The sequence below is a fragment of the Chiloscyllium plagiosum genome, unplaced genomic scaffold (assembly GCF_037043375.1).
Source record: "Chiloscyllium plagiosum isolate Xiang-an unplaced genomic scaffold, Cpla_swu_hap1 HiC_scaffold_24, whole genome shotgun sequence".
Lineage (NCBI taxonomy): Eukaryota > Metazoa > Chordata > Chondrichthyes > Orectolobiformes > Hemiscylliidae > Chiloscyllium > Chiloscyllium plagiosum.
Window position 1 is genome coordinate 22504187 of NW_028270162.1, and position 23884 is coordinate 22528070.

General features: G+C 40.9%; 1 protein-coding gene across 1 annotated transcript in view; it reads left to right on the top strand.

Annotated features, from left to right (window-relative positions):
• Positions 1–23884, top strand: part of LOC122562613 (uncharacterized) — a 102910-nt gene that overhangs the window by 63751 nt on the left and 15275 nt on the right. Inside the window, exon 7 of the mRNA XM_087999987.1 lies at positions 17665–17756. Within this exon, the coding sequence (XP_087856113.1) occupies positions 17665–17756 (92 nt within the window). The remainder of the gene's footprint in view (positions 1–17664; positions 17757–23884) is intronic.

Genomic DNA, 23884 nt, shown 5'->3' on the forward strand with positions numbered 1-23884 from the left:
TATCTAAGGATTTTAAGGAAAGTGAGAGTAGGAATTGCAGAGGCAATTCAGTCTTCCTTAAACTTGGGGAGGTGAAAGAAGACTAGAAAACCACAAACATTGTGGCTTTGTTCAAAAAATGTGGTTAAGATCGTTAAGTTCTTTTTTCTGAGGTCTTTACACACTTGATGCAACTACAACACGCCAACTTCTGTGAACAAGCAAAACTTATTAAGCACAGTACAATACAAGCTTTGGAGAAACCCTGAATACCCTTCGTATGTTTGTCCAGGGAAGATCTCTGAGCAAAGGAAACAGTCCTTTATGCAAAATCATTACATCACAGTCAGTAATGCTCACAAGACAACCCCCAGTCACTCCCTCACAGTCACATGCCACTCAAGACACAATGCAGTGACCACATCTCCAGAAACCATGTAATGCAAATCATCCTTTAATGGCCAGATCTGGTGTGAATTTGTATTTTTTTAATGATAGGGAAGTAGTCAAGTTCCAACTGTAATGTTCTTATTGATTTCTGAATAGGGAATGAAAATGTAAATAGTAGGAGATGACAATGTATATTGCTCTCAATGGCAAGGAAATGGCCATGTAAATGGCCCTGATTAATAGATTAGATTCCCTACAGTGTGGAAGCAGTCCCTTCGGCCCAACAAGTCCACACTGACCCTCCGAAGAATAACCCACCCAGACCCATTCCATACATTTCAGCAGAGCGAGTTAACTCTTTAATACCACAAGATAAGCCCAGAAATGACCAACTAGTCAATTTAACTTCAGTGATCAGTAAGTTGCAAGAGACAATTATTTGGGATAGAATTAGTTACCTGGAAAAAAGGTGGATTTATTAGGAAGAGTTAAGCACAAATTTCTCCTTTAGAAATCCATGCTAAGTAATTACTGGAATTTCTTGAAGGGGTGACAGGCTCAATGACTGTAGTACTGTTCACAATGTGTGATTTTTCAGACATTGGATACAGTGCCACCAACAGACTTGAGGAAAATTTATTGGTCATGAAGTAAAAGGGTCAGTAGCAAAATTGATATGAAATTGGCTGAATGATAGGAAACAGAATAATGGTTAAATTGGTATTTTCAGGCTGGAGGAATGCTTTCAGTAGAGTTCTCCAGACGTTGGGAATGGGAACTAAAATTACTGGAGATCGCAAGTAGTCAGGCAGCATCCATGGAGAGAGCCTTGCTTTTCCTGTTATGTTCTAATGATCTATATTTGGTGTGCCAGGGGCAGTTGTAAAGTTTGCAGATGATGATGCAAAACTTGTCTGGCCTTCTAAGTTCTGCACAATTCTTACAAATTGTGGAGTGAACTGATAGGTAGTAGATGAGTTTCAGTGCAGGAAGTGATAAATGATGCATTTTGGTAGGAATAACCAAATGAACCTAATTGTGTCTCAAAGATTGAGGGATGTAGGAATGGAGGACCTTGGGTATATATGTGCACAGATCACAAAATGGTAGGACAGGGTAGAGAGAGTAAATAAAGTATACAGTACCTTTGACTTTATTTGAAGGGGACAGTAGAGTACATGACCGAGGAGGTGATGTTGAACTTGTATAAAACATATGATATTAGATATGTTATGAAGGTCTAGGTGTGTACTGTACCTTTTGAGAGAGTGAAAGCTGGGACAGTGTGCTGAAAAGTTTTAAAATGTAAGATTTGGTTGAAACAAATAGCTGGAGATGTATTGCCATGGTACAAAAACAAATTCAACTTTGGCCAATCAATTTCAATTATACCTCAGTTACCAAAATCCATTTGAATTTGAACTGTTTTGGATGACATCAAATCATGAAATGATCCAATGTTTTGGGGTATAAAATTGGACATTTTAAACCTTTAGGGGGAGAACAGCAAAGAGCAGCTAAGCAAGCACAAACTTAAGGCCAGTCGGATAATTCTGAAAGGTACCCGTCCATAAGAAATTTGTGCAGCAGAACACTGAAGCCAACCTAGAGAAATCTATATGGACTTCAATAAGGCGTTCGACAAGGTTCCCCGTGGGAGACTGATTAGCAAGGTTAGATCTCACGGAATGCAGGGAGAACTAGCCATTTGGATACAGAACTGGCTCAAAGTTAGAAGACAGAAGGTGGTGGTGGAGGGTTGTTTTTCAGACTGGAGGACTGTGAACAGTGGAGTGCCACAAGGATCAGTGCTGGGTCTCTACTTTTTGTCATTTATATAAATGATTTGGATGAGAGCATAAGAGCTACAGTTAGTAAGTTTGCAGATGACACCAAAATTGGAGGTGCAGTGGACAACGAAGAGTGTTACTTCAGATTACAACAGGATCTTGACCACATGGGCCAATGGGCTGAGAAGTGGCAGATGGACTTTAATTCAGATAAATGCGAAGTGCTGCATTTTGGGAAAGCAAATCTTAGCAGGACTTATACGCTTTATGGTAAGATCCTAGGGAGTGTTGCTGAGCAAAGAGACCTTGGAATGCAGGTTCATAGCTCCTAGAAAGTGGAGTCGTAGGTGGATAGGATAGTGAAGAAGGCATTTGGTATGCTTTCCTTTATTGGTCAGAGTATTGAGTACAGGAGTTAGGAGGTCATGTTGCAGCTGTACAGGAATTCGGCTAGGCCACTGATGGAATATTGAGTGCAATTCTGGTCTCCTTCCTCTTGGAAAGATGTTGTGAAACTTGAAAGGGTTCAGAAAAGATTTTCAGGGATGTTGCCAAGGTTGGAGGATTTGAGCTATAGGGAGAGGCTGAACAGGCTGGGGCTGTTTTCCCTGGAGCTTCGGAGGCTGAGTGTTGACCTTATAGAGGTTTACAAAATTATGAGGGGCATGGATAGGGTAAATAGGCAAAGTAGGGATCGGGGAGTCCAGAACTAGAGGGCATAGGTTTAGGGTGAGAGGGGAAAGATATAAGAGACGTAAGGGGCAACTTTTTCACACAGAGGGTGGTATGTGTACGGAATGAGCTGCCAGAGGAAGTGGTGGAAGCTGGTACAATTGCAACATTTAAGAGGCATTTGGATGGGTATATGAATAGGAAGGGTTTGGAGGGATATGGGCCAGGTGCTGGTGGGTGGGACTAGATTGGGTTGGGATGTCTGGTCAGCATGGACAGCTTGGACCGAAGGGTCTGTTTCCATACTGTACATCTCTGACTCTAAATCTATGGAGAACATTTGACATTCGAAGACAATACCTGGTTTTGAAATTGATTTGCTGTAAACGTAAGAGGAAATGTATCGGACCAGTATGTAAAAGATAGGTTTAAGAGAAAGGAGTTGGAAATAGTTGTTGTCTAATGTTCTCTTTTGGACTTGAATAATAAAATTGTTAAATCTTTCTTTCTTTAAATGATATGTGATATGGTTCCTTTGCTTCTCAAAATTTAACAGATTACAGCATGAGGTGAGCTTTTGTGTGTCGGGTTTAAATTAGCAGAAGGGCTTACCCTGTTTCATAACAGATGTCAATTGGAGTGTTGAGTACAATTCTGGGTGTCAAGTCATGTAGAAAGGTTGTGAATGTATTTGCAAAGTGTAGGAGCATTTAGAAAAATGACGCCAAGGATCGGGGAGTTGGGACTGTTCCCCTTTGAAGAAAAGATCTGATCGAAGTTTTCAACAGATGAGTGGGCTGGATCAAGTAGTTGGGAGAAACTGTTCCCACTTGTAAAGAGCAAGAGGGAATAGAGTCATAAAGATGTACAGTACGGAAACAGACTATTTGGTTGAACTCCTCCAGATATCCTAAATTAATTTAGTCCCGTTTGCCAGCACTTGGCCCATATCTCTCTCAACTCTTCCTATTCATATACCCATCCAGATGCCTTTTAGATGTTGTAATCATACCAGCCTCCTCAACCTCTGTCCTCTAGTTTTGGATTCCCCCATCCTGGGGAAAAAAACCTTGCCTATTTATCCTACTCATGCCCTTCATGATTTTATAATACTCTACGCCCCTCAACTTCAGGGAAAATAGCCCCAGGCTTTTTAGCATCTCCCTGTAGCTCAGACCCTCCAACCCTGGCAAGATCCCTGTAAATCTTTTGAATCCTTTCAAAAGTTTCACAACATCCTTACTAAGCAAGGATAGATTTAAAGTGATCTGCAAAAGGAGCAAGAGTGAAATGAGGAAACATTCTTCACTCGGCAAGTTATTAGGGTATAGAGTGTGCTGTTTATAAGTGTACTGGAGGTGGGTTCATTTGAAGTATTTAAGAGGGTATTGTGTATGTTTTTTTTTTGGATATAAGTTGTGTACAAGGCAATCTTGGAAAAGCAGGAGATTGGTACTACGTAATGATGCTCATTGAACAAGCAGGTGCCGGCACAATGATCTGATGACCTCCTTCTACACCTTACACTTCTGTGATTCTTGGTACTCTTTTTATTACTTCGAGTAACAGTTTTGTGCTGTAATTTGCTAATGTCTGCTGTCATAACCATAACTTTGTATTTTTACTGTTGTAACCAGCTTAGCAAATCATTGGTTCATAAAATTCTTAAACCACTTGGTCGTTATTAACCATTCCCCTTTTAATGTCTCTGCCTCGTAATAAGCAACAACCTTCATTAAGTATAACAGTACCATTGAATTAAGATTCTGGATCAGTGGTGCTGGAAGAGCACAGCAATTCAGGCAGCATCCGAAGACAGGCAAAATCGACGTTTCGGGCAAAAGCCCTTCATCAGGAATAAAAGCTCATTGAATTAAACCTGTCCCTTCTGTTGTTTTCGATAATTTTCATATTAACCCTGCGCATGACTGCAATACTATCTCATTGATTTTGCTGTTAGCATTTTAAAATGCTTTCCAGTTAGTCCTGTCTCCGTCAACTAATGAAATGTTGTGTGAAATAAGGAAAAGGAATATTAGGAGTTCAGTTCAATTTTAATTTGCTTCTTGGTGTTACCACCTGTAAGTAACAAAATGAAAGTTGTACTAGCTGACAACAAATTGTAGTTCACATATCAGCTGAAATGTCTTTTTGAAGGTTTCTGTTACAACATAGCTTGTAGACTGCAAGTGAACTGTCAGATTGCATACTTCAGAAAACATCCTCTTGTAGGAAGAAATAATTGTCTATGCTCAGCATATGGAAGAATGTCAATAGTTGAGAGTTATCAGGAAATTGACTTCGTTGTCACGATTGAGCTTGGGAGTTTATGAATGTTCTTTCAGATAGATTACAGGTTTGCAGAGCTGAAATTGTAATTCTGCAAACAAATTTTAGCTCCAATTTTCATAATGTTAATATTAAAGATTGCTTACTTTAGTCAAGTTTTGCTATTCCACTATTAGGAGATGACGAAAGAAAATGTAAACTGCCATGCAGCCTATGGATTAGTGGTGCTGGAAGAGCACAGCAGTTCAGGCAGCATCCGAGGAGCAGCAAAATTGACGTTTCGGACAAAAGCCCTTCATCAGGAATAAAGGCAGACAGCCTGAAGTGTGGAGAAATAAGCTAGAGGAGGGTGGGGGTAGGGGTGAAAGTAGCATGGAGTACAATAGGTGAGTGGGGGAGGGGATGAAGATGATCAGGGAGGAGGGTGGAGTGGATAGGTGGAAAAGAAGATAGGCAAGTAAGACAAGTCATGGGGACAGTGCTGAGCTGGAAGTTTGGAACTAGGGTGAGGTGGGGGAAGGGGAAATGAGGAAACTGTTGAAGTCCACATTGATGCCCTGGGGATTGAAGTGTTCTTATGAGGAGATGGTGACATTGTAGTAATATCACTGACCAAGTAATCCAGCAGCCCAGGCTGGTGCAATTAGGGGTTGGGTTCAAATTTGATCTTGGAATAAAGGTTCAATTTTCTGAAAAACTTAAATTGAAAGCTAATCTCAGTAATGGTGACTGTGAAGCTATCATAGTTGTTTTAAAAAAAAACCCACCTGGCTCATTTAGGCATGGAATCTGCCACTCTTGCAACACCTGGTCTACATGTGATGAGACCCATTGCAGTGCAGTTGAATCCGAACTGCTCTCTGAAATGTCCACTTAGTTAAAGGGTAATTCAGGATGGACAATAGGGATGCCAGTGGTGCCAGCATCCCATGAGTGATGCATGATATGTGCTACTCTCATAACCTGTTTGTCAATGCAGTTCTCACATTTCACTTTATGGCTGCTGTCAAGCCTCGTTGGGGTAACTTACTGGATATCAGGTCCACTATCCCGAGTTGTCACGAAAGTCAAAGATATCCATCAAAGTCCCTATTATACCTGTCTGTCAGACCCAGGTTAACGGAAAACAGGATTTTATACTTTTCAAGGACTACTAATTATTACAAAGGAATAGATTATAACCACAGATAAACAAGTTAGATCTATTTTTACATTCTTTTAAGACACTAACCCCTTCTAAAATGATCTCACTTTGCCCTTTTCCGCTCCTTTCTCTTCTCTCCCTCCAACACTCTCACTGTCTCTTGCCCTCTCCCACATGCTGTCCTCCTCTTGCATCAAATTAGAATAGAAGAGAAAGCTAGCCAGAAATGTAAATATTAAAATAGATAACCCTACAAATTTAAAAGAATAAGTTAACAAAGCAACTGGTGGTTCTGTAGAAAACAAGTACGCACTTTCCACGGTTGCTGGAAAATTGAGAGAGAGAGCAGATGAACTGAACAGGTATTCTGTATCCATCTTCACTTAGAGGATATGAGTAACATCTCTAAGTTGGCAAAAGCTCAGGAGGGGGGCAGCTTGGGGAAAATTATAATCACCAAAGAACTGGTACTGAGTAACATGTTGGAGCTGTGGACCGATGAATGTCCAGATCCTGATGGACTTCATCCTGTGATCTTAAAAGAAGTGGCTAGTGATACAATGGATACATTGATTTTAATTTCCAAAACTCAGTTTATTTCCAATTAGATTGGAAGATGCTCAGTCCTTCATTCAGAGATAGAAACTACAGGCCAATTGGCTTAACATCTGTCTTAAGCAAAATCACAGAATTGTTGTAATGTTGACATGGGCGTTTAACCCGTGATGTCTGGACCTGCTCTTCATTGAAGTTTATAACTTGGTACCAGTTGCCAACAATGCCCTTTTGAATGCCTCAATTGATTCTGCCTACACTGCTGCCTCACAGCGCCAGAGACCCGGGTTCAATTCCCGCCTCAGGCGACTGACTGTGTGGAGTTTGCACGTTCTCCCTGAGTCTGCGTGGGTTTCCTCCGGCTGCTCCGGTTTCCTCCCACAGTCCAAAAATGTGCAGGCTAGGTGAATTGGCCAAGTTAAATTGCCTGTAGTGTTAGGTGAAGGGGTAAATCTAGGGGAATGGGTCTGGGTGGGTTGCGCTTCGGCGGGTCGGTGTGGACTTGTTGGGCCGAAGGGCCTGTTTCCACACTGTAAGTAATCTTAAAAAAAAAAATCTAAAAAAACCTACACTTCTAGGTAGTGCATTCCAGTCCTGACCCACTGGTATGTAAAAACTTTTTCTTCTTGTATCACATTTGCTATATTTGCAAATCACTTTAAATCTGTACCTTTATCCTTCTCAATCATTTTACGTGGGAACAGTTCCTCCCTATAAACTCAATCCATGCACCTTGTAATTTTGAAAATTATGTTGAAGATTTGGTACAGTTGTGCAAAGGGCAAGAGGGCAGATATCCTTTAGATTGTGTGTTCAAGAAAATCTACAGAGCTATGTCTAGACCAACTAGAAAGGGTGCACAGTCAGATCAGATTGGAAATAAGGTGGGCTAAATAGATCAAATATAAGTTGGGGAACATTTAGGGGAGAGTGACTAATGTATCGTAAGGTCTAGAGTAAAAAAAAATTGATATAAAAACAAAATAGTCAATTCAAGGTAAAAATAATTAACTAAGGGAGAGCCAATTCAATTGCTTGAAGAACAGAGCTCCAGATTGTCACATCCTCAACTAAAGGTTGAGAATGTGAAAATCTGTAGCTGAACAATCTCTACCTTCAAAGAGGAGATGGTTCAGTACAATCAAGTAAAAAGTAAAAGTAAAAGGGAGGAAATTAAATCCAGAGATCCCTGAATGATAAAACAGATATACTGTAAACTGAAATTTAAAAATGTCTGCAATGACATGTCAGGTGGAAAATACAATCAAGAACCTGAAGGACTACACAAGTTTCAGACAGGAGGTGAAAAAGCGTATTTGTGAAGCAAAGAGGGATTATGAGAAAAGACTGGCCGCCAGCATAAAATCAAACACCAAAGTATTTTTTTTTAGATTAGATTAGATTACTTAGTGTGGAAACAGGCCCTTCGGCCCAACAAGTCCACACCGCCCCGCCGAAGCGCAACCCACCCATACCCCTAACCCAGCACTACGGGCAATTTAGCATGGCCAATTCACCTGACCTGCACATCTTTGGACTGTGGGAGGAAACTGGAGCACCCGGAGGAAACCCACGCAGACACGGAGAGAACGTGCAAACTCCACACAGAGAGTCGCCTGAGGCGGGAATTGAACCCGGGTCTCTGGCGCTGTGAGGCAGCAGTGCTAACCACTGTGCCACCGTGCTGCCCACTAAAGACTTGATGTGTCTAAAAAATTGATGTGTCTTCTAAAGACACATCAATTTTTTTTAAAAAGTGGTTAGAAAAATAGTAGGACCAATTAGGGACCATAACGGGAATTTATACATGGAGGCAATAGACATGGCTGAGGTGTTCAAGACCGATGCAAAGCATTTATTTACAAAGGATACCCAGGCCTGATGACAGAGGAAGGAATACTGTCACTAGAAGGGCTCAAAATTGATAAAGTAGTAGTGTTGGCTTGCCTATCAATACTTAAAGTTGATAATAACTGGGATTAAAACTCAACTGCAGAAGGATCTAGCTGTCCTAGTGCATAAATCACTTAGTATACAGGTAAAGCAAGTAATTTGGAAACTTAATAAAATGTAATCATTTGTTGCAAGGAATGGAATACAAAGGTAGAGAGGTTATGCTTCAGTCTGGCAGCATTGGTGAGACCACATTTGGAATACTGTCTATAGTTGTGTGGTCACCTTCTTTAAGGATGGATGTAACTGTAATGGAAACAGTTCAAACGGGCGGCTTCTATTATGAGGAAAGGTTGGACAGAAGAGGCTTCTATCCACTGGAATTTAGATAAGAGGCAAACTGTTGAAAACATGAGATCTAGAAGGGTCTTGCGAGGGTGGATGTGGAGAGGATGTTCACTTTTTATGTATGGGAGAATCTAAACTAGGGATCATTGTTTAAAAATAAAGAGTCACCCATTTAAATACAGTAATTAAATGTCTATGGGTCATCTCTGTTTCCATTGCCTCTTGAAGAAGTAAGCTCCAAAGTCTAAAATGTTTAAGGCAGAGGTAAATAAATCTTTCATAAGTAACTAGTTAAAAGGTTACCAGAGCAAAATGCAAATGTGGATTTGAGGTTACAATCAAATGAGCCACTATCTTGTGATATGATCTCTGATACTACTGGACAAGCCAGATGTTGTGCAATTCTGTTTTGACAATCAAATGTTTATTACATAGAGGAAATGAAGATAAAATGGAATCATCCAAGCTTTTTACACATAACACTAAAAGATTTCAAACATGGCAAAATACAATCTCATCTATTCCCTACACTTTTTTATTTCCCTTTTCACATCTAATAGGTTTTTCCTGTTTGTTCCAATTTGTGGTCTTGGGTACTTGATGGTATTTTCCTTGATTATTCACACAACTGAACTTTTAAACATTTTTATCTTCAACTAATCCCTTCAGGATTCTAACAATTTCTGGGCTGGAATTATCAAACTAGTGCTGAGATGTTATACTTCCTGTGACTAGAGCATGATGTACAATAACCTTGTTATGGGTTTAAATCCTGATAACAACTGAAGTTGATCTTTGCATGAGACTGATGTCATGGCAAATCTTGGACAATAGGTTCATTACATTTGGACAATGGATGAGTGACAACTCTAACCAATGGGAGACTTGCCCGATATCTAACATCAACTTCATTTCTCACGTTTTTTTGATGCTAAACTTGATCTGATATCAAGGGCTGATCTCTTGAGTCCCAAATCTATCCACTGATCGACATTCACAGGTCATGAGTGTGATGGAATGCTAGGATATCCTATTTGCTAGGATAAGTGCAGTTCCAACAAGAAAAAGTTTGACCCCATCCAAGACAAAGCCCACTTGAGTGGCACCTCCATCAAATAGCTTAAATATCTCATTCCCTCCACCACCAGCTGACAGTGGCATCAGCATGTATAATCTACAACTATGTTGTAGAAATTTGTCAAGGCTCCTTCAGCGTCTTCTAAGCCTGTACAAGCTCAAAGAACTGGGACATTTGACATATGCCAACACCACTGCCCGCAGGTCATGCACCGTATCGACTTGAAACCGTTCCTTCATAGTTGTCAGATAAATATTCCAGAATTCCTTCCATAACAGTACTTTGCACATATACATGAGAGACTGCAGTGCTTGAAGCTGGTGACTTACTCTGATTATTTGGAATAGACAATACATTCTGGCCTTCGCAGTAATGCATGAATTCCAAGAGGATTTTTAAAAAAACTACTTTATCACCCCTGTGCTCACCAACATCTATGACTTTTGTCCTTCACTTCAGCTGCTAGACCTATTGAATGTTTCCAATATTTTGGCTGAATTGGAAATATTGAAAATTTGAAATATTTTGTGTAGCCAATTTACTTTCACAGTTTGGTGGTCCTTTGTTCAGTGTAACCAAACAGCTTTATTATGCAAATAGTTTAGGTGTGACCAACACCTAAACACCAAAACAATGATGTTTCTGAACTGAGGCATTAAATTGATACTTGTGTCTAAATTAACATTTGTAACAGGGGGAGGAGTAGTTTAACACTTTACATGGGATACATGTTTGTTCTGGTAATCTTTTGTCACCCATTTCTTCTCTAGTGCTTGATTATTCTGGATTATACAACACTGGCAACTAAAATAACCTATTTCTAGACTGTAATCCATGCCTCTCGGAGAGGTAGGAAACTAGAGCAATGTTTACTTACTTGCCAAATATCTCTAAGAGATGTCTGTTCTTCGTTCAATAAAAGTTTTGCAGCTTGGCCCAGGGAAGATTGGTTTTGTGTTCTGCAAATACAGTAATGCAGCTTATTGCTAATTTATCTCAAATTTTACTTTTTAAAAACAAAATAATATATATCTGTAAATTGCTGTTCAACATGATCCTGCATTCTGCTGATGCATGTCAATTTCTAACATTGCAATTTTTCAACTTTTAATAGAGTTAATTTCCTTTGATTTTTATCTGATTTGCTGTTAGATTGAAATTTTGGTGAGTGGACAGGAACATTTAGATGGTCACCTTCAGAATACTTACTGGGTACTCCTTTGCCTTTGCAGTGTATATAATTGTTTGTGCAAGGCAGCCATCTGTATGAGAATCACATGTAGAATTTTTTTTAAATCTGGGAATGCAGCCTGCTGTTGGAATTGCAAAAGCTGCAGGAAGAAGAAATGTTATCTTCCCTGTTTTAAAAGAACAATTGATGTATTGTATAATAAACAGCAAGACAGTGTTTTGCAAGTAGTCTATTCAAGTTAGGTTAGCTTTTAAATACAGCAGGTTTCTAGTTATTAGACTAGTCACTTAGGGATAAATTGAGACTTTGTTTTTATAAAATTTAATGTGTAACTAGGCTGTGCATGTTAGTGCTAATATTTAAAAAGATGCTCTGAAAGTGCGAAATGGATTAAGGTAATTTTCTAATTGTTCTTTCTCTGAACATGACTTGATGCACTCCATAATGCTTTTGCTATTAGCAACATATTCATTTCTGTTTTTAAAAAATCTTACAAGTCCACAATTGTGATCCCATGAAATGCAGTCCTGTAGATTCCGGAAGGAGCTATACTTGTTTGTTTTCTCAATTTTTTAAAATATATGTAAAGATTTATTCTTTGGAGAAGGATGCATATTTGTGGTTTTAGCTAATTGAAAGTAATGCTTAAATGAAAGTATAACTTTGATAAACACATACCCCCTCCAAATAGTCCATATTATGAGACTACTGACTGAGCAGGGATATTTGGAAAATACTTCATATCGGGTACATTAACCCGAACAGGTCCAACCTGGTGATTCATAGAGTAGAAGAATCTGATAATTATTTCAGTTGTTATTTTTTTTTATGGTCATCTACCTTTTAATGGGAATGGTAAATTGTGATGCTTATGGAATTCTTATTGACATAATAGGATCTGTTCAATTTGATTTAAAATATTTGTTGGTCTGAGAAAATTTGGAATGTCAAGGACAGTGGAGCTGATATTGGAACACCATTTACTCTGGCATGTGCAGATTTGTTGAGGCAGTCTTAATTTCACATCAGGCAAAATAAAATGTCTAAGCTTTTACTCTTGGAGCACCAGATACACAATGTTTTAAAAATGCCAGAATGATAGTTATGTGAAAAATAGTTCAGCTCTGAGGATTTTCTTCATCTAGTACTGGCAAGCCCCCAAATAAAAAATGGAGGTTGGAGGGTTAAAAAGAATACAGTAATAACTGTATAGGGAGAATCTAAATTTACATATTAAATCTACTAAACTCACTAAGATATTGGAAAAAAAAGTGCAATTGCTTTTATAAGCAATTATTTCTTATGCATGATCTTTTTAAAGTGCTTTATTGAATTAAATTTCAGAGGTTCAATATACCTTGAAAAATAAGATGTCTTAAGCTGGAAATTGGGCAAAGACACAATTGCTGTATCTATTTGCTGTATACAATCCTAGATTGTATTCTGGTATAATTTTATTTTCTACTGATTTAGAGGAGCTGGTGTTGGACTGGAGTGGGCAAAGTTAAAAATCACACAATACCAGGTTATAATCCAACAGGTTTATTTGGAAACTAGCTTTTGAAGCATTGCTTCTTCATCAGGTGGTTATGAAGCAGGACTATAACGCACAGAAATTATAGCAAAAGATTACAGTAATACAATGATTCATTGAACAAACTTACATTGCTAAGTCTTTCATCTTTTGGAACGGGTTTATTGGTTTCAGTTCTTTAATATGTAAATCTCAGAACTTCTTTTAAGTCACGTTCTCAAGATAACTTGATCTATTTAAGAATTGGTGGCTGTTTTAAAGGTGAAAAGTGGAGGCATAGGGAAGGTCTTGGCGAGGTGCTCGTCCTCATCGATAATGTGTTGCAGGCTGTGAAGAACGTACCGTAGTTTCTCGGCTTCCAGGAAGTACTGAACAACAAAGGGTACTTTATTGGTTGCAACCTGTGACTGTGTCTCCTGAGGAGGTCTTACAGTTTCTCGCTGTGGCACGTCAGAACTGGCAATCAATGAGTTGAGCATCATGCCCTGTTCTTATGAGGGCATCCTTGAGCACCTTCAGGTGTCCGTCACATTCCTTCTTATGTGAACAGGGCTTGTATGTGCAGGGCTTGTACATAGGGATGGCTGTTTAATATGTTTAGTGTGGAAGCGAGACAAAAGTAGCATCATGAGGTTATCCGTGGGTTTGTGGTAGAGTGAAGAGCCCATCCTTGATGGAGTAGCATGTGTCCCAAGAATGAGATGGATACTAAAGAGTAGTTCAGTAAGTCGGGTGGGATGAAACTTGTTGATATCACTGTGTAGTTGTTTCAGTGACTCTCTCTCCTGCACTGACTATGTGCTGCCTTTGTCTGTCCTTCTCCCTCTTAAAAGTACTGTTATTTTGATTTTTTTTTTTCTCCAAACTTCCAAAACTTTGCAACAGCATATAAAACAGTAATTGCTGATCCTGGCATTCGAGGAAATCGCCTCCAACACAAGGATGTTGCCAGTGTTGGAAGATGTGAGCTACAGGGAGAGGTTGAAGAGGCTGGGGCTGTTTTCCCTGCAGCATTGGAGGCTGAGGGGTGACCTTGTAGAGGTTTATAAAATCATGAAGGGTATGGATAGGATAAATAGACAAGGTCTTTTCCCTGGGGTGCAGGAGTCCAGAACTAGAGAGCATAGGTTTAGAGTGAGAGGGGAAAGATATAAAAGACACCTGAGGGCAACCTTTTCACGCAGAGGTTGGTACATGTATGGAATGAGCTGCCAGAGGAGGTGGAGGCTGATACAATTGCAACACTTAAAAGGCACCTGAATATGGACATATGATTGGAAAGGTTTGGAGTGATATGGGCCGGGTGATGTGGATGAGACTAAATTGGGTTGGGATATTTGGTCGGTGTGGACCAAAAGGGTCTGTTTGCATGCTGTACATCTCTGACTCCTTGCCATGGGTCCAGAGGAAGAAAGTGTCATCAATATATCTGATGTATAGTGTTGGTTGGAGGCCATGTGCAGAAAAGAAGTCTTGTTTGAACTTGTTGGCCTGTTGGGGTGCAAGTTGAAAATGTGTTGCTGGAAAAGCGCAGCAGGTCAGGCAGCATCCAAGGAACAGGAGAATCGACGTTTCGGGCATGAGCCTTTCTTCAGGAATGAGGAGAGTGTGCCAAGCAGGCTAAGATAAAAGGTAGGGCGGAGGGACTTGGGGGAGGGGCGTTGGAAATGCGATAGGTGGAAGGAGGTTAAGGTGAGGGTGATAGGCAGGGGTGGGGGTGGGGCGGAAAGGTCGGGAAGAAGATTGCAGGTTAGGATGGTGGTGCTGACTTCAAGGGTTGGGACTGAGACTAGGTGGGGGGAGGGGAAATGAGGAAACTGGTGAAATCTGAGTTCATCCCTTGTGGTTGGAGGGTACCTAGGCGGAAGATGAGGCGCTCTTCCTCCAGCCGTCGTGTTGCTATGGTCTGGCGATGGAGGAGTCCAAGGACCTGCATGTCCTTGGTGGAGTGGGAGGGGGAGTTGAAGTGGTGGTTGGGTTGGTTGGTCCAGGTGTCCCAGAGATGTTCTCTGAAATGTTCCGCAAGTAGGCGGCCTGTCTCCCCAATATAGAGGAGGCCACATCGGGTGCAGCGGATGCAGTAAATGATGTGTGTGGAGGTGCAGGTGAATTTGTGGTGGATATGAAAGGATCCCTTGGGGCCTTGGAGGGAAGTAAGGGGGGAGGTGTGGGCGCAAGTTTTGCATTTCTTGCGGTTGCAGGGGAAGGTGTCGGGAGTGGAGGTTGGATTGGTGGGTATGGACCTGACAAGGGAGTCACGGAGGGAGTGGTCTTTTCGGAACGCTGATAGGAGAGGGGAGGGAAATATATCCCTGGTGGTGGGGTCCGTTTGGAGGTGGTGGAAATGACGACGGATGATACGATGTATATGGAGGTTGGTGGGGTGGTAGGTGAGGACCAGTGGGGTTCTGTCCTGGTGGCGATTGGAGGGGCGGGGCTCAAGGGCAGAGGAGCGGGAAGTGGAGGAGATGCGGAGGAGAGCATCGTCGATCACGTCTGGGGGGAAATTGTGGTCTTTGAAGAAGGAGGCCATCTGGGTTGTTCGTTATTGGAACTGGTCCTCCTGGGGGCAGATGTGGCGGAGACAAAGGAATTGAGAATATGGGATGGCGTTTTTACAGGGGGCAGGCTGGGAGGAGGTGTAGTCTAGGTAGCTGTGGGAGTCGGTCGGTTTATAGTAAATGTCCGTGTTGATTCGGTCGTCCGAGATAGAAATGGAGAGGTCTAGGAAGGGGAGGGAGGAGTCTGAGACGGTCCAGGTAAATTTGAGGTCAGGGTGGAAGGTGTTGGTAAAGTGGATGAACTGTTCAACCTCCTCGTGGGAGCACGAGGCAGCGCCGATACAATCATCGATGTAGCGGTGGGAAAGGTGGGGGGTGGTGCCAGTGTAGCTGCGGAAGATGGACTGTTCCACATATCCTACGAAGAGGCAGGCATAGCTGGGGCCCATGCGGGTGCCCATGGCTACTCCTTTGGTTTGGAGGAAGTGGGAGGATTGGAAAGAGAAGTTGTTCAGGGTGAGGACCAGTTCAGTCAGTCGAAGGAGGGTGTCAGTGGAAGGGTACTGGTTGGGGTGCAAACCTGGTGCTGTGATTTTTAACTTTGTGTTCTAGCCTCTAATACCATTTGATTAATCTACTGCTCCTTGACAACGTTCGAAGAAATATTGGATTCTACATGTGATCTGATGCCATCCAACTCTGAATTGCAACCACTTCTCTTGATTGACAATATTGACACAATTAAGGCAGATATCTAGACTTGGATATGCTCAAGGTAGACTAGCAGGATGATGTAAGAACACGTCAAGCCAGGCAGCAACGGGAGGTGGAAAAGTCAATGTTTCAGATGTAACCCTCCTTCATGACTAGGGGGTGGGTGTAAGGTGAGCTGCAGATAAAGTGTGGGTGGAGGTGGAAGGCAGGGCAGGGCAGAGCAGGGTGGTGAGGTGGGGATAGGTGAACACAAGTAGAGAGTACGATCTGGTTCGTCAATGGGATGACTGAATCCAGTTGATGGCTGGCTGGAAGGGAAGGTCAGAGAGAGGAGTGGAAGGGAGGGGGAGAGGCTGGGAAGGGAGGTTACTTGAAGTTGGCGATCTCAGTGTTGAGTCCTCCAGGTTGTAGGCTGCCCAGGCAGAAGGTGAGGTGTTGTCCCTCCAGTTTGCAGTGGAGGGGGCCAAGGATGGTCATATTGGAAACAGAGTGGGAAGGAAGGGCAGTGGGCAGTGACTGGGAGGTTAGGTCAGCCCCTGCAGGCTTGGCTGAGGTGCTCGGCGAAACAGTCCCTTAGTGTACATTTGGTCTCTCTGATATGGAGAAGACCATGTTGGGAGCTCCGGATACAGTCAACTAAGTTGGAGGAGAGGCAGGTGAACCTCTACCTCACCTGGAAGGATTGTTTGGGGCTCAGGATGGTAATGGGGGTGGTGTGCCGGCAGGTTTTGCATCTTTTTCGATTGCAGTGGACATGCTCAAGGCTGTAATTTTATACTTCCTTCACAATGTTATTCCCATCTCCTTTCTATGGGGCAGATTGGCTAGGGTGACAGAGAATTTGTTGACATGATTGCTCTGCCATTTCTGCTGCTTGCAGCAGAGTAAGTGCCTGTGACTTGCCAACTGTGGAATAGTTGAGGCCCTCCAGACAGAATTAAAGGCCTCGTCCTGCCGTAACTGTTCTCCGTGCCATACAGTGAAGTTTGTTTAACCCCGGTGGGGGCAGTAGATTGATGTGATGGTATTAACGGTTAGCAAGAGAATTGGACAACTTCCTCTTATAATATCGTTGATCTCGTTCTGCAAAACAAAGTGGAACTGAATCCAGTAAGGTGGATACTGGAAGCAGTAATGTTGCCTAATAGAAGGATGAACTCTAATCATTGAGAGTTTTTCAAAATGGAACCAGTAACGTATTAGTGTAAACAGAATTGTCAAAGTCTTTAAACTGACGAACTTTGGGTAGAAGGAGTAAATTAAATGGGAAAGGATTGTCTTGTAACTGTCTCACACTAGATATTTTCAATGCCAAAAATAAAATACAACAGATAATGGAAATCTGGAATAAAAACATGCCTGCTGGGAATATTCAGCAGATTGCGCAATATCTGTGAAGAGAGAAACAGTTAACATTTCAGGTCCATGATCTTTCATCATTTCTATCCAATTCTGGGGAAAAAAAAACACTTAACCAACTTTTTGCTATTGTTCCAAATTTTGAAATGTTAAAATTTATTCAATAACTTTCATCAACAAGTAGTTTTAAATTGCAGCAGTTTTCAATTTTGTTTCTCTTCCCCAGGTTTTTGTAATTTATTCATTTACGTGGAAAAGACAGCAGTAGATGTCAAAATGATGATTTCTCAACACAAGATTGTTAATTCTGCCTCTGAGGTATGACTGATGTTAAATACAGTATATTTCTAGAAACTGCGCAAGATGAAAATTCAAATGTAAACCCTTTTCTGAGAATATAAATATTGTAATATTTAGTGTTTACAGTGTGCATATGTACATGTCACATTTTCTAACTGAAATTGAAAAGTTATTGGTAAAATAGTTTTGCTTCTGAATATAATTGGAAACTAATAGTTGATGATTGTGCTTGAATTTGGTATGAAATGCGAGTTCCAGGAATGTATTTGAGTTCAGTTACAGTGCACCAGAATGGCAGTATACTATCTTTGATTCATTTCTAGTTGTGTACATACAATATATTTTTAAAATACAATTTAGTACATGGGGTTCTGATGATTTTAAATAGTGATATCTTTGAACGATTGATTGTATAGAGTTATAGTTATGTGCACAGAAACAGACCCATAGGTCCAACACGTCCATGCTGACTTATCCATACTAAACTAATCTAGTCCCCTTTGGCCCATATCCCTAAAAACACTTTCTATTCATGTAGCCGTGCAGATGCCTTTTAAATGTTGTAAATATACCCACTTCCACCACTTCCTCTGGCAGCTCATTCCATACATGCACCATCCTCTGCATGAAAAAGTTGCACCTTGGGTATCTTTCACAACTTTCCCCTCTCACCTTAAACTATGCCGCTTAGATTTGGGCCCCCTATCCTGGGAAAAAGACCCTTGGCTATTCACACAATCTTTGCTCTTCATGATTTTATAGGATCACCCTTCAGTCTCCGACACTCCAGGCAAGTGAAGCCCCAGCCTTTTCAGCCATTCCCTACAGCCCAAACCCTCCAACCTGACACCATTGTTGTAAATCTTTTCTGCACCCTTTCAAGTTTAACAACATCTTTTCTATAGCAGGTAGACCAGAATTGAACGCAGTATTCTAGAAGTGGCCTCGCCAATGTCTTGTACATTTGCAACATGACATCATAACTCCTATACTCAGTGCACTGACCAATAAAAGCAAACGTGCCAAACGCTGTCTTCATCCTGTCTACATGAGACTCTACTTTCAAGGAACTATGCACCTGCACCCCTAGGTCTGTTAGTTCAGCAAAACTTCCCAGGGCCTTGCCATTAAGTGTAAAAGTCCTGCCCTGATTTGCCAAAATGAAACACCTCACATTTATCTAAATTAAACTCCATCTGCCACTCCTCAGTCCATCTGATCAAGATCCTGTTGTACTCAAATAATCTTCACTGTCCACCCCATACCAATTTTGGTGTCATCTGCAAACTTACTAACCAAGCCTCCTTAATTTCTATCTAAATCATTTAAACTTTTGATGAAAAGCAGTGGACCCAGCATCGATACTTGTGACATACCACTGGTCACAGGCCTCCAGTCCAGAAAATAACACCCTGTCTCTTACCTTCAAGCCAATTTTGTATCCAGTTGGCTAATTCCTCCTTGATTCCATGTGATCTAACCTCGCTAACCAGTCTACCATGCGGAACCTTGTAAAATGCCTTGCTGAAGTCCATATAGACAACATCTGCCACTCTGCCTTCATCAATCTTCTTTGTCACTTCTTCAGAAAAACTGAGTCAAGTTAGTGATTGATGATTTCCCACTCACAAAGCCATGTTTCCCTAATCAGTCTTTGCCTTTCCAAATGCATGATAATCCTGGTCAAAGCTGATTTTTTTCTTGCATGTATGGGTTCTCCCAGTTTAAGTTGTTGTGGATGGAGTTTCATTAGTGCATTGGCTTGCTTCCATTGGGCACAGGCTTTAGAACCCTCCCCTTCAACTAGAAGATCTTGACCTTCAGGTTGTTGCATGCCATTCAAAACTTTTTGAACCTACCTAGTTTTCGTGGTGTAAGTACAGTCGAAACTGTTTAAGACTAAAACATTTATAATTCTTGATGTTTTAATCATATACTGACTTTATATTAATACTGGAAGGTATGCCAGTGTGTGAAAACACATGAGGTCAATGCTGAGATAATGGCCCAGTCTACGATTATTCTTAAGTGTTAAGATTTTTGATTGAAAAATAACCACAATATAAATTTAATATCAAGTTGATACTGATTCAGTAAGTTTAAAAAGGCATAAGCTTTGAACATATTTATTTTGTTTATGGAGAATACGTCTCATGCAGTGTTTGTTATTTCTAGCAAGCGTAAATAAGCCACAGTACAAGGTTGATTGTCTTATATTAGTTGTTAGTGCAATTATTAGTGTACTTAGGATCATTCAGCAAGTGCATCTCAATCATAGCATATCTAACAGCAGACATTTCGATGTTGAATTACTTTGGAGTTGGTAGTTCTTTGGCATTGCCTCAGCTAAACAGGCCCTCTTCTCCGAGGGTATAATTTGTTGTGATTGTCCAAGCTTGACGTTTCACAATTTGTCCTGATGAGTGCAAAACACAAAGTTTTGTACTGTCAAATGATTGAATTGCATGTTTGTGAGTAGACCCACCCCCTTAAACTGCATTGAGCTGATTTAGTGATACTTTGTTTAAAGTGATATCAGTGCAGGTAAACAGATCAGAAATAAGTTGTTATAAAAACTCTTCTATAATGTTTCTATAAACTGTCATTGTAGCCAGTTGCTTTACTTATAGTTATCAACAGGAGAAGACAATTGGGTTCAAAAACTCCCTCAAGATCTTAACCCAATGCCAAGTTTAAATTAATTAGAATGAAGGAATTGAATATATTTCTCAGTGATTCTCCATTATTGCAAACCCTGTGGAGAAACTATAAACCAAAATAATCAAATTTACCAAACTGCGTAAAGTCTTGTTTGCATCTTGTCTTGCAACATGAAACAGATCCAGATGAAATGAAACCTGAAGTACCGGGCAAATCATTCTTCATATTAAGGAGGCAGATTTACTTTTAAAAGAAGAAACAACAAAAGTAGATTCTGTAAAGGTTCCATGAGACTAGAAAGCAGTAAGTATAACTCTAATTCAGAAGGGAAAGAGGACAAAAACAATAAGTTGCAGGCCAGTTAGCTTGATGTCTGTTGTAGGAAACATGTTAGAATCTACCATTTAAGGTGGCTGTAGCTGTGCATTTCAAAAAAACATCAAAGTAAACAGGAAGTCATGATTAACCAACTTATTAGAGTTTTTTGAAAGAATAACATTGACAATGAATAAAGGGAAGCCTGTATGATACTTGGATTTCCTGAAGGCATTTGACAAAGTTGCCACATTAAAAGGTTATTGTACAAAGTACACTTAGTTCTTCTATAACGCGATGGTTGTGTTCTTGTGCAACCCTGCATTATAGAAAAATCATACTTTAGAAACCGTGCTTAAAGTGTTAGTAATGTAATCGCATTAGCGCCAAAACACACTTTAAAAGTTCGTGCTTTTAAGTGTCCCCAATTAGGCAACCACGTTATTACTAATTCGCTTTAACAAAACGTGCTATAGCAGAACGACCTGTAGGAACTTGTGATGCATGAAGTTGCGTATTAGTGTGAACAAAAGATTGGTTGCCAAAAACAATACTGTATGCATAAATAGGGCTTTTTCTGGCAGAATGTAACAAATGGATTCCCACAGAGGTCGAGGAGGTCGATGATGGGGCCTCAGCTTTTCACAAATTTACATCAGTGTCTTTGAGGGAAGTAAAGGCATGGTAGATAAATTTATAGCTGATATTCAAATAAGAATGTATATTGTGAAGAGGACATAGAGTTGCAAGTGGATATAGATAGGTTGAGTGATGGGCAATAATCTGGTAGATACGGGAAATATGGTGTTCAGTTTGGCAAGAAGAATGAGAAAGAGTATTATTTCAACAAAGATCAACTCAGAATTCTGAGTCTGTGTTCATGAGTCACCAAAAAAATTCAGATGTACCAAGTAATTAAAAATGTTAATGGAGTGCTGCGTTTCATTACAAGTGGGCGGCACGGTGGCACAGTGGTTAGCACTGCTGCCTCACAGCGCCAGAGACCTGGGTTCAATTCCCGCCTCAGGCGACTGACTGTGTGGAGTTTGCATTCTCCCCGTGTCTGCGTGGGTTTCCTCCGGGTGCTCCGGTTTCCTCCTATAGTCCAAAGATGTGCAGGTCAGGTGAATTAGCCATGCTAAATTGCCCGTAGTCTTAGGTAAGAGGTAAATGTAGGGATATGAGGGGGTTGCGCTTCGGCGGGTTGGGGTGGACTTGTTGGGCCGAAGGGCCTGTTTCCACACCGTAATGTAATGTAATCTAATCTAATCTAATCTAATTAGATGACAATCCTCAGAACTGTGAGTGTTAGTAGTAAGAAGATCAATTGAACATGAAAGTAAGAATATTCTCTTCAGTTATACAGGGCATTTTTGAGACGGCATCTCGAATAATCTGTGCAGTTTTTGTCTCCTTATTTATGGACGAGTCTTGCTAATTGATACCTGGAAAGAATGGGTTGTCTTATAAGGAAACCTTGGACAAGCTGGGCTTGTTTCCACTTGAATTTAAAAGACTCAAGGGTGACTTCATTAAAGTATAAGATCGTGACCGGGCTTGATAAGGTGGATATAGAAAGGATACTTTATGTGGAAATAGGAGGCACTGTTTTTAAATTAGGGATCGCCCTTTTATTACTGAAATGAAGGGAAATATTTTCTGAGAGTTGTACAACTTTGGAATATTCTGCTTAAAAGTGTTCAATGATCCCTCATCCAAGGCTTTCTGAGGCAGAGAAGTGGATTCTTGTTGGTGAAGGAATCAATGATTAATGACTAAGTGGAAATGTGCAGTTCAAAACAGAGATCAAATATGATCTTACTGAATGGCTAAACAGGCTCAGAGGGCTGAATGGTCCAAGTCTCCCAATTTCTGTTTGTCTGCATCAATCCTTGCTGATGTGGCACCACGAAATACTCCCTTTATATTTTTTTTCAATGTGCTTACCTCCAAGGTCCATGCTTACCATTGACTTCCTAAATTGGGAATCTGCATCATCATGCTGATTGACATGCACAGGATCGTAGAGAAATTTAATACTACATATATTTCCAACATCTCAACTCTGCAGCAATTTAAATTATTTATTTGTCAGAAATTCCTCTATGAATAAATGTCATTAAATGGTTTGTTCAGCTCTGGCAAACTTAAAACAGCAGGAGTAAAATTATCCACTTGCCAATCTGCTTTACCTTTGTCTTGGTTAGACCATAAGACATAGGAGTGGAAGTAAGGCCATTCGGCCTATTGAGTCCACGCTTTCATTCAATCATGGCTGATGGGCATTTCAACTCTACTTACCCGCACTCTCCCCGTAGCAAGATCAAGAATTTCTGCCTTGAAGACATTTAACATCACGGCCTCCAATGCGCTCCATGGCAATTAATTCCACAGGCCCACCACACTCTGCTGAAGAAATAGAACATAGAACAATACAGCACAGAACAGGCCCTTCGGCCCACGATGTTGTGCCGAACATTTGTCCTAGCTTAAGCACCCATCCATGTACCTATCCAATTGCCGCTTAAAGGTCACCAAAGATTCTGACTCTACCACTCCCACGGGTAGCGTATTCCATGCCCCCACCACTCTCTGGGTAAAGAACCCACCCCTGACATCTCCCCTATACCTTCCACCCTTCACCTTAAATTTATGTCCCCTTGTAACACTCTGTTGTACCCGGGGAAAAAGTTTCTGACTGTCTACTCTATCTATTCCTCTGATCATCTTATACACCTCTATCAAGTCACCCCTCATCCTTCGCCGTTCCAATGAGAAAAGGCCTAGCACTCTCAACCTATCCTCGTACGACTTATTCTCCATTCCAGGCAACATCCTGGTAAATCTTCTCTGCACCCTCTCCAAAGCTTCCACATCTTTCCTGAAGTGAGGCGACCAGAACTGCACACAGTACTCCAAATGTGGCCTAACCAAAGTCCTGTACAGTTGCAACATCACTTCACGACTCTTGAATTCAATCCCTCTGCTAATGAACGCTAATAGACCATAGGCCTTCTTACAAGTTCTATCCACCTGAGTGGCAACTTTCAAAGACCTATGAACATAGACCCCAAGATCCCTCTGTTCCTCCACCACACTAAGAACCCTACCGTTAACCCTGTATTCAGCATTCTTATTTGTCTTTCCAAAATGGACAACCTCACACTTGG